This window comes from Pseudopipra pipra, chromosome 3, assembly GCF_036250125.1.
Source record: "Pseudopipra pipra isolate bDixPip1 chromosome 3, bDixPip1.hap1, whole genome shotgun sequence".
In the NCBI taxonomy this organism is placed as follows: Eukaryota; Metazoa; Chordata; class Aves; order Passeriformes; family Pipridae; genus Pseudopipra; species Pseudopipra pipra.
Window position 1 is genome coordinate 110711728 of NC_087551.1, and position 11427 is coordinate 110723154.

General features: G+C 48.6%; 1 protein-coding gene across 2 annotated transcripts in view; it reads left to right on the forward strand.

The window, feature by feature from the left end:
• Positions 1-11102, forward strand: part of TNFRSF21 (TNF receptor superfamily member 21) — a 34950-nt gene extending 23848 nt beyond the window's left edge. For both annotated transcript variants that reach the window (XM_064650705.1, XM_064650706.1), the window contains exons 5-7: positions 5893-5946; positions 8570-8789; positions 9685-11102. In XM_064650705.1, coding sequence (XP_064506775.1) covers positions 5893-5946; positions 8570-8789; positions 9685-9914 — 504 coding nt within the window. In that variant the 3' untranslated portion in view covers positions 9915-11102. The remainder of the gene's footprint in view (positions 1-5892; positions 5947-8569; positions 8790-9684) is intronic.
• Positions 11103-11427: the final 325 nt, after the last annotated feature.

Here is an 11427-nt window from a genome sequence, read left to right on the forward strand (position 1 = left end):
GGTTCTCAGCTGGGTGTAAGTTATTGGAAGGTGCCTCAGTGACCTTTGCAGTTTATTTTGGCCACGGCTGCTTTACTTGTTTCATTTTTTTGCCTCTAGTAACTCAGTGGTCTGGAAGCATTTGTAAAGGTGATGGATGGGGCTTTTTCTGAATGTGGAAGCCAATGGGACAGCATAGGGGTGGAAGTGGGGGAAGTTGAGGGAGGGGTCTTCTCCCTAAACTGGTTGCTGAAACATTTCCTGTTGCCTCAGCAGTGACCCAGACCCAAACGGGAGCAGGTGGGTGCCTGCTGACCTCTCTGGGCACTTGATGGGGGTCTGGCAAAGTGGACCTTGACAGACAGTAAAGCTTATGGGGCATAGCATTTGTTAGGGCAGGGGATTCCCAAATCCTGATTTGACCATCGCAGACTTCACCCTTTAAGAGAGACTGTGGTCCCCTCACTGTCTTGCATATCTTAAATCACTTCACTCATAGTATGAAACGTCTTGGTCCCTTGTAACCATTGTGTGAAATCACAGGGTTTGAGGCACTGGCAGACGCCCTGGGCTTGTGTTTTTGAGAGACCCTGAGTCAGGTGTGTGCCAAGCATCACCCTGTGTGCCCTGCCCAGATCTTGGATAGATTCCCTTTGCCAGCTGCCCCAGCTCTCCTGCTCCCATTCAATTACTGGTTTTTCCTTCCAGCTCCTGGTAACTAAGCAGCTTGTCCTCTCGTTGATGGCAAAAAGTGAAATTAAAAGACCAAGACAAAACTATGGTTAGAGAGAGGAGGGAGGCAGAGAAAATTGTCATTTTGCATATGTGAATTAAAGTTTCTGGTATGTGCAGTGTCTCAGAAGGACACCTTGTTCTCTTGCTCTTCTGGAGTAGGTAGTAACCTCTGTCCTCCTAGTTATTGCTTTGAATTCTATGGCAAAACGCTGGGCAAGGACATCAGATAAAACCTGGGGCTTGTTCATGAGAGTGATGCCTAATTTACAGACTTGGGCTGTGCAGTGCTAAATGCCTCTAAGCTTTGAACTCTTTTGGCCAAGATCATCAGGTTATGCTTATCAAATAGCACAAAAATGGAGGTGGTAGCTCCAGGAGCAGGGTTTATTGTGTGACTTGTTGGGATGGTGGACTCCTGCTGATGGAGTAACCACAGGCTGTGCCCATAACTCTGGAAATACATCAAGCGGATGCTCCAGAGAATGAGCAAACCCAATTCTCATGGATAACTGTACACAAGTCTTCTGGACTTCCCAACCACCTTTTCTGTGTCTCTTTGTTTTTCAAAAGAGTGTGGTGGTGTATTCTCCAGTGTCCAGCAGCACCTGGACTGTGGTGGTTCCCCATCAGTTTCACTTGTTTTTCTAGAAATGGGTAAAATTGGGTTGTTGATCTTTTAAGCAGGTGGCTCAAGTGGATCCACATGAGAAATTTGACTTGTTTCAGCAAAGGAGTTTTTTAACAAATTCACCCAAGCTGGCACATCCTCTTTCCCCATGCATCTGATTGGGGTTTTTCAGATGAGTGTCCCTCATGATCAGCCTTAGGAGTTGGCCATTCCCCTGCCCTGGAGATCCTGAAGCTGTGTGTGGGATGTCAAAGCCTGAAAGTACCCAGGGGTGCACATTCAGCACAGCAGCACATTGTGTTTCTGCGAGGTGTTACCTGCTGTAACCTGTCTGCCTCCTCTTCCTGAGCTGGCTCCTGCACTGTCGATGTGGGTGGTGATAGAATGGCTCTGGGCGGGATGCAGGAAGCCTGTGGGAAGCAGCTTGTGCATGGGAGACAATCCCTGGAGAATTGTGCTGACGGTTGATCTGCATCGCAGCAGTCCAGGGAGCCAAGAGATCACTGCCAGGAGGAGGCAGGGAGGTTGATCTTTGGGTTTTTGGTTTTTTTAATCTGCTGGTTGGAAGGTCTTTAATTAGAGCTAATTGAGGTTTGACTCATGCTGATTTGTCTGTCGAAATGCAGACAAATTGAGGCAGTTTTTCTCCACACCAAACTGGTTTGATCCAAAGGACTGGGTCACCCTGTTGGTGGCTGGCATGGGCCCCTCCAACTCTGCAGAAGTAGTCTTGCAAAAAAAACCCCAAAACAACAACAAAGAAGGTTGTGAATGTCCCATGTCTGGAAATGTTCGAGGCCAGGTTGAACATGGCTTGGAGCAACCTTGTCTAGTGGAAGGTGTCCCTGCCCATGGGAGCGACATGAGCTTTAAGGTGCCTTGCAACCCAAACCATTCTGTGATTCTGAGTAACAGCATGATGCCCTTGGGGTGACCTGAGCCAGCAGCAAGTCTCTTAATGCATGCTGGTGTGTCCTACATGAGCCCAGGAGGGATGGATGCATGGGTGACTGTGCTGTGTGTGATGCTTTTGGCCCCGCCCAGCATCCCTGGGTGCAAAAGAGTTTCCCCATCCCTCCCCTGATGCTGTGTCATAAGAAAGCACCAACACCCTCAACTCACAGGTAAAACTTGTGTTGTTGAATAATGTAGTTCTCAGATGGCAAATCAATACCCTAAACGCATCCAGCCTCCCTTCACCGGCCCGTCCCACCCACTATCGCATCCTTGTCCTAAATCCTTTATCTGGTGTCTGGCTTCGCCTTGTAAAACCTATGGAGGCAAAGCTGCTCTCTCCTGTAGAGCCCTATTCCCTTGGCAGCCTTTTGTGATCCGAAATCCAAATATTTACAACCCTTGAGAGGAATAGGGGAATTAATCAGAGTCTATGGAGCGTTACAGTACGTGGCATGAACATTTTCCTTCAGGTAATGAACAGCTCTGCTGCAGACTTGCCGGCTTTTTTAGCTGTGGGAGATTATGCTGGTTTTGCATGGCGCTGGATGAATTTAGGTTAAACCGAGATTAGCCCTCTGAATCATTTTGCTTGGGGTTTTTTGCCGCTGAGCCAGAAAATACGGTGAGAGCAGCAGCTGTGGGAAGGTTTTTTTGGGATGCTGTTAACTCACAGGGCTCCTGCTAAAGCCTGGCCTGGCCATTAATGTTTGTTGGGCTCAGTGTCTGCAAAATCTCTCCCCTCGCAGGCAGGTTTACTGGACAGCAGCATGTGAGCCTGGGCACTGCTTAGCGAGCACGAGCACACCTCAAATTAATGGTGCTGAGAACAACAAAAGTTAGGGGACAGAAGGTGGGAGAAAAAGGGAGAGGTCTCTCACTGCTATCCCAGCAAATTGCAATTCTCCATTTTTGGGGTTGAAATCAGAAAAGCTCAGTGAATTCACTGGTTATGAGATTTTGTTTTGTGGTGCATAACAGCATTTTGCAGCTACCAGGGGGGAGTCTGTGCTCACCTGGGCTGGCCTGGGGTAGAGCTGGCACAGCCGGCCGTATTGGCTACTCTTGAGTGCCCTGCTGTGAGCAGTGCTTTAAGCTCTTATCGTTTTATTTATGGCTCTGCTGGCCTCGGCTGAAATGTTTCAGGGACTGGATGGAAGGGAAGCAAACAGCCTCAGTTCAGCAGCGCAGCCTCAGCAAAGCTGAAAAAAAAAAAAAATGAATAAGGGAGATGTGAAAAGTGGAAAGAGGAGGCTGCAGCCCTGAACCCAGTGAGTTTTAGGTTCCTGGCTAATTTCACCTTGTGAATAATCCCATGAGTCAGCAGATCTGTTGGGGCAGGGGCTGGTGTGAGGTTAAGCTGTGAGGAGAAGAGGATATGAAAGCAGCCCCGTGTCCAGGCTTGCAGCTGTGGAGGTGCCTTGTGGCTCCTTTTCTTGCTCTTTCACAGATCAAAACCCCGAGGTGAAAGGGGTGGTTACTGAGCCTGGAGCAGCGTTCCTCAACTCCAGCCACTGTCAGCTCCTACCTATCCCCTTCATTTCCTCTTTTGGCAACACAGAACTGGGCTGGGCCCAGTAATTAGGAATTAAATTTGTACTGTGTTCACTTCATGTGTCAGCAGTGGGAGTGAGGGTGAAGTGGTTGGATGGATTTCCCAGCCAGAGGAGGCTGTGGTCCGAGGGCTGGGAAATGCCCAGGCAGCCAGGAAAGGAACAGAATTTTCCTTCTGGACTTGCATCAGGTTTTATTTGAGGCACAAAGCTGTAGGCTGAAGTGGCCAGAGCCCTGGGGAAGGGGTAGGGCTGGTTGAGTTTTGCTGGAGTGGGCATCACTCCAGGTTTGCTCTAAACCATGGCTTGATTGGGTTTGAACTAGGCTGGAAATGTGCAATAAACAAAAATGTAATTATTTATAAAGTAATACAAATATAAATAACATAAACACAAAACCAGAAACTTTACAGATGCAGTGATATTGGAAGTTTCCCTGCTGTGGTGGCCACATCTACTGGGGTCTGTGCGTTTGCAGTGTAATGGGTTTGGGTGCCTAAGAAGAAACTAGAAGATGGTTTCTTGTACTAGCCAAACTGAGCATCGACTTACTCAGCCTGTAATTGGGTTTGGAAACTCTTCATCAGAATTTCATCAACTCTTCATTATGGTTTGAATTGAAAAAGTGGGTAGGCAAATCTAAAGAAAGGAGAAACCACCAGGAGCTCTCCCAGAGACAGCATCTCCTGCTTGGAGAAACACTTTGCCCACAAATGGCCAGGACAGAAGGGGAAGAGCTGCTTCCTCCGTGGGTGGCTGTGCTTTAGTCTTGGCATCTAAACCTTCCCCAGACCCAGCATTGCCCATTCTGGGTTGTGTGGGGCTTGACTTGAGGAGCTCTTCTCCAGGGCTACTGTGTGTTGAGGGATGCAGCTCTACCACAGAGATGGGTCAAGCACTCTTCTGAAACCTGACTGGTGATATGAAAGGCACAGAGGAAATTTAGGCTTTCCCACCCCAGCATCCTCATGCCCTTCCCATCCTGGCAAAGGGCTTGCCTCCTGCTCTGCAACACCACACAGTATCACTGTCTCAGCCACCTCATTGAGACCTCCTGGCCTGCCCAGTGGTGTTTTACCTGCCAAGATCTGGTCTGCCCTTACGGTGGATCCCCAAACACCATGATCACCATGAAGCTGTTGATCCATCCTCCCTATGCCTGTGGGGACCATAGCGAGAGCATCCCCCCCCTCAACACCACCCTGTGCTGGCAGCATTGCCTATTCCAGGGTGCCACCCAGCCCACTCTGCTTCTTGTGCTGGGGCTTTTCCTCCCACATCCCCTACAGAGGCATAACAGACCTGGGAATAGGGCTGGTGTCAGCCGGGTGTCATCTTTTGGCAGGGAATCCGGGAAACGGCTGCCTCGGTGCTAAATTTATCCCCCCCACATCCTGGAGGGTGCACAGCCACCTTCGGCAGCACCAACCTGCCACCGGCTTTTGTTCCCGCCTGGTTGCTGCAGGAGAAATTACTGGGAAGCATTGCCTGAGGGAAGGGTGTTTTTTAGTGCTTGCTGCTGCTCCTTCCTAATATTAGCACAGCAGCTGCAGTTTCTGTTTGTCTGACTTAAGCTTTTATTGCAGTACTGTAAAATGGAGGCAGAAAATGGGACCCACCAGTTCAAACAGAGCTGTTGAGAGCAGCTGTGGAAAGAAAACAAAGCCAAGCCTGTGTCTTCTTCTGCCTCCATCCCCTTCTGTCCCCTTTTCTTCCATTTAGGAAGGACCTTGAGATACCCTGAGCTGCTTAGAGCATCCTCCCACATGCACTGGGATCCAAGAGGTGCTCGAACTGCAGTCTAAAGGGCTGCAAGTATACTGGAGCTTTTAGGATTTTTTTTTTTTTAATTAATATTTTTTTGGCATTGAAAATCTCTTACTGCAATGCTCAAAAAAAAAAAAAATGAAAAAAAGCTGGCAGAGAGCCCCAGTACCACTGATGGGTCTCAGGAGGCTGCTGATGTGTCAAAGCCACCACGGTGCCTTTGGTTTCCACTCTGGACTGTCCATCTAACAGTGTCCCATGTGTCTGTCTCTGCAGGTGCAGATGCAGCCTCAGTGGCAAGCGCAGGACCCCGGCAACGAGGATGTAAAGGTGAGAAATTCGGTATCTTTGGAAAGGCAAAAGGGCTGCAAGAGGGGTTTTTTTTTGTGGGATTTTTTCCCAGCCAGAGCTTGGTTTCACTCAAGCACCGTTGTTCTTAAAAATAGGAATGGCCAAGGTGGTTTCAACAAAATGAGTCACAGGCTATGAATAGTGTGTTTTTAGACCTATTCCACAGGCTTCACCTCTCAGCAACCTTCTGCATTCCCTGGTCTTTCAAAGCCCTCATTCCCACTTGCTTTCTTACCGTGGTTTAAATATTAACACACATCCGAGCATCCTGTTTGCTTTGCCTCAAGCTCGCAACTGTTCAGCTATTTGGAAAGCCTTGGGCTCCCGGGATGGCTACAGCAAATAACCTCAGGTGATTTTGTCTTTCCTAGCCTGTTTTAGCAGCTGTTTAATTAAACTCCAAATGAGTTGGTTTGGGGAAGGGCTTTTCCCTTCTGCTGGGATGATAGAGCTGGGGCAGCTGTCTGCTCCCTGCTCTCCCTTGGCCGATTGCTGCTCAGTCATCAGGCCCCTTTTTGGGAATCAGTAGATGAGTTTGTTGTTGGATATTAAGTAGATGAGCTGCACAAAGAAAAACTAACCCTTAAAGCCTGTGTTATTTTTAAAGGGGATATCAGAGCATATTACAATTTGGAAAGCAGCCAGCTGCCGTTCTGGTCCTTCCCTTGCTATTCCCCCTTAATGGCAATAGCTGATTCTCCATGATGAACTGTTCTGGAAAGGGAGTTTCAGAGGAGAAGGCAGATTCTTTTAATTAAAAATTAAAGCTGACTTTTATTTTTAACGTGCCTATTGCGTAATGTGCTGAGCTAGAACAAATCCTCCCCTGTTTATTTTCAATGAGGGGAGAAAAAAACCCTTTTATTCTACCAGGAACAGACTTCAATGTTAATTTAATGTGAACTAATGGGCGTCCCAGCAGACATGTGATTTGTGGGTGGTGAATTCCTCGACACGGATGAGGAATGTTCGGGCACATCCATGCCAGTGCGGAGGTGGCTCAGCAGCTCCCTTTCCCACAGCCTTTTATCCCAATTTTGCATTTTATCCCTGGGTACTAGGCAAAAGTGTGTTAGCAGGAATAGCCTGGTCTTTCCTCTGTAGAAGGAGAAAATGAATGTGAAATGCTGTTGGGAGAGGGAACTGCATGTGGACAGGGCTTGAAATTCTGTTCTCTGGCAGGTCAAGCAGGGATGCAGGGTTTGCAAAGATGGTTAATATTGGATGGCCCTTAAAGCAACCTGTTTAGAAGGACCTGGTGACCTGCAGAGGTACCCAAGCTGCCAGCCAGGGATGGAGTGATGCTGCCCAGGGCACCTCATCCCTTCAGGGAATGGGAACAAAGAAATGCTGTGCTTGAGATTTGCACCTCGAGGGGATGTTGGGAGATGGAGGAGGGTAGATAATGTTGGCTGCTGCCATGCAAATGGGAAGGAGATCCAAGAAGGAAGATGCAGAGTGCAGTCAAATTAGGAAGTGGGTTCACAATGGCACCGAAATCATAAAATCATGGAATTGTTAGGGTTGGAAAGACCTCTAAGGTCATCAAGTCCAATTGTTAACCCAGCACCACCATGTTCACCCACTGCATCATGTCCCCAAGGCCACATCCACAAGTTTTTTTAATGCCTTCAGGGATGGTGATTCCACCACTTTTCTGGGCAGCCTATTGCAATTCCTGACCACCCTTTTGGTGAATAAATTTTTCCTAATATTCAATCTAAATCTCCCTTGCACAGCTTGAGGCCATTTCTTCTCGTTCTGTAACTTGTCACCTGTCACTTGTCAAAGTGCTGCTTCCCAGCAGTGCTTCCCAGCAGTGCTTGTGCCTGTGTCTTTGGGACTGCGGAGCCAAATGCTTGCCCTTGGCTCACATCAGAGTAGGAAAAAGCAAAGGCACTTGAGTGACATTGTGGTCAGTGCCACCTCCTGCCTGTCCTTCCTTGCTCTGAGCTTATAGTCTGGTGAGACAGACTTCTCCATCAGGCTTTAATGGGGTGCTCATGGGAACAAGGGCAAACAAAAGGGGCAAACAAATAATTAACTCAAAGTATGACCAGTGTAGCTGGTGAGAGCTGCAGTGGGGATCACTGAGGGGTCTCACAGCTCTTGCCCTGCAGCCCTGGCACTGGTTGGAGCTGTGGAGCCAGGCTGTACCTTGCTTTCAACCAAACAGTAGCTGTGGAGCAGGTTTTGGGGAGAGCTTCCTTGTTTGGGCATCGTCACCACTTGCCCCCAAGAGCTGTGCTTTGGGCTTCAATAAACTGAGGGTGAGAAGGAAAACTGAGCTAAAATGCTCTGCTGTGCTTGAAGGCACCATCCTGGTGCAGTGGTTGGTCCTACCAAAGGTACCAAGGGTGCAGGGTTGTGTTACCCCTCCTGCCTGATGTGCCAAATCCCGGTGCTGATGCCCAGCCCGGCTTTCCAGTGCCTGTTCTGGGACAGCAGGTCCTCTGGGACAAGATGGCCACCAAATGCAAGGACCACTCGCTGAGGGTGGGCTGGGGCATGTTGGAAGCCAGAATGCAGATGGTTTTGAGTGTGAGCCCATTGCATGGCATCTCCCCCAAGTTAATTTTCCCTCCCTTTCCTCCCCCCAAAGCTGGAAGGTGACAAGCTGGCGCTGCCGGTGAGCCCCAGCCCGGTGAGCCCCGCACCCACCCCCAGCCCCAAGCCCCCTGAGGCTGCTGTGCTCACCGTGGAGCCCTCTCCTTCTGAGAAGAAATGCTTCTTCGTGGATGAAGCAGAGCCCCTCCTGCGGTGCGACTCCACCTCCAGCGGCTCCTCCGCGCTCAGCCGGACAGGCTCTTTTATTACCAAAGGTACCAAAATCAGCCTGGCGGGAATGGGAGGACTGAAGGGATGCCACGACATGTCCCATGTGTGGTCAGCACATGTTGTAAAGCTGCTCAATGTATGATATCATTAAAAAAATAACTAGAAAAACTGGCCCTCCAGGATACGTTTATCACATCCTCATTCTAGACCAGAGTATCCTGTTGGCAAAGACAATAAAGATTTCAGACAGAAAAACACCTTTAAAGGCTTTTAACTCTTTGAATTTCTGCCAGGGAAGTTGTAGCATCCCTGGATGTTTCTCCTGACTTTTGCTATTGCGTTGGCCTCTATGTTATTTTAGGAGTTGAAACCAGAGAATGTAATTTGTAATTTCAGGACTGCCTTTTTTTTTTTTTTTTTTTTTTTTTTAAATTTTTTTCACTCTTGCTCCTGTTTGTTGCAGCGTGTGACTTGGGATGGAAAGTACTGTTAGCCACCTCCACTTTTTTTCAGAGGGTTTAATTTACCATATTTAACTTGCTGCATTTAATCAGTCTTTAACTTCTGATGAAGGTGAAACACTGAGCTCAGTCAATCTACCAAATTTATACTTGGGTGCATAAATAAAGCTGACCCAACAAAAACAACTTGAAAGTGCAGAATTCAGCTTTTTTGGCTCCCCTCCTGCCCTCACTTTTCTGCACTCGCCATTTAGCATTTACAAATGCTGTGTTTGCTCTTGCAAGGTCCTGACTGAGGTGCCTCAGCAGCACTGGCTTCTCCATCTTCTCCCCATCACCCTCCACCCTTTCCCTTAGATATCCTTGTGACATGTCCCTCTCCAGAGGTGGCACCAGGGGATGGTCCGAGGAGAACAAACCCTGGTTAGCAGAGGTTCCTTAAGGAGTTTCTTGACCACCCTCTCCTTTCCTCCTACAGAAAAGAAGGACACTGTCCTGCGCCAGGTGCGCTTGGACCCTTGCGACCTGCAGCCCATCTTTGACGACATGCTGCACATCCTCAATCCTGAGGAGCTCCACGTGATAGAGGAGATCCCGCAGGCCGAAGACAAGCTGGACAGGCTATTTGAGATCGCTGGTGTCAAAAGCCAGGAAGCCAGCCAGACCCTTCTGGACTCTGTCTATAGCCACCTTCCTGATTTACTGTAGGCACTGGGTCACCACACACTCTCCGAATATCTGCTAGAGCTAGCTTGGCGCTCGTTAAGATGAACGACAATATGCAGGCAGGTTTTGTTGTAGAATATATGGCCAGTATTTTCGTTGAGGTGTCCTTGGTTTTTGGAGGGGGGGCAGTTTGCCAGCGTTGCACCCCTCCACCGTAACTATCGCTCTCAGTCCAAGTCTCTGCCCCCTTCCCGAACCTCTCTCCTCCTTATTCTTATTCCAATCAGATCAGCCGATGCACTTTAAAAAAAAAAATCTGACAAAAAAAACGCAGTTAATGAACTAAAAGACCATGAATCTGGTGTAATTTAGCACATGAAATTGGGGATTGCTCTGTAACCCCCTTCCTCTGTCAAAGCTGTCACTCAGAGTGACCATCTCCCATCACCTCCCTTCGCCTTGGAGCAGTAAATGGCAAAAACACGCAAAAAAACCCCCCCAACTGTTGCTGGGTACTGTCTCTTAACGCAGCTAAGCTTCCCACCCAAGCTGACTTTTTTATTAATGTACTATTGTTTGGCTCATATCCATTGCTGAGATTTTACTAGCACGGTTATTTATTGTATGGTTTTAACCCGGACAATGCATCGCGCTCCTATTACGCTACAGCAGAAGCGCTTTAACCGCAAAAGAAAAGGGTCGAGTCCCACCAACCTCTGAGGTGATGGAAAGATCCTTTGCCTCCAGTCGAATGTAAGGAGTTATCTTGCCTTGTGGGAATGGTGGGGCCCCCAAGGGAGCCAGTGCTGGACGTGGGGAGGCGAAGGTGGCCGCCGGTGGTCCCGCTCTCCTCGTGCTGTAAGACTTAAACCAAGCTCTGCTTTTACACTCGTGTCTCTTGTTTTTTATACAGACGTGGCCGATAAGTTCTTCGAAGACCTTACGTGGTCTCTAATAGTCTCTTCAAATCACACTTCACTTTTTATTAAAAGAGGTTTGGGGGGGGGGAGGAAAAGCTGCATCGTAAGAAATCTGTCTGATTATATTTGCAATTATTATGCTCCCGTAACGAACAGTCTGTACTACGTTCAATCTGAAGAAGTAATGATACGAGGGTGGCATGAGCTGCCCCGTGGGAAGGGGGTGGGAGTGGGGGAAGAGGGAAATGAATTGAAAAATTGCCTTCCAGTGTACTAATTTATTAATAAATACTAGGTGTTTGTTATTTGACATGATTCTGCGTTAACCTCCTTAACAGCTGCTTCTGCTTGGGGACCCCTGGGTTTGGAGCAGGGTCTTGCTCAGGGGGCCCATGGCAGGGTGATGAGAGAGATTTTGGAGGTTGGGGGTGGTGAAGAGGTTGTCTCCTTTAGCTTTTCCAAAATATGATTGCTTTCTGTTGACAGCAGTGCCTTGAGTCCCCACGGTTGCTGCTGGAGCTCTCTGCAGGTCCCCGCCCTGCGCCAGGGTGGGGACGTGTGTTAATCCCCACAGCGGTGCCAGATCAGATGGCTGATGGGGCTTCCAGGGTTGGTTTTTGCAAGCTCTCAAAGGC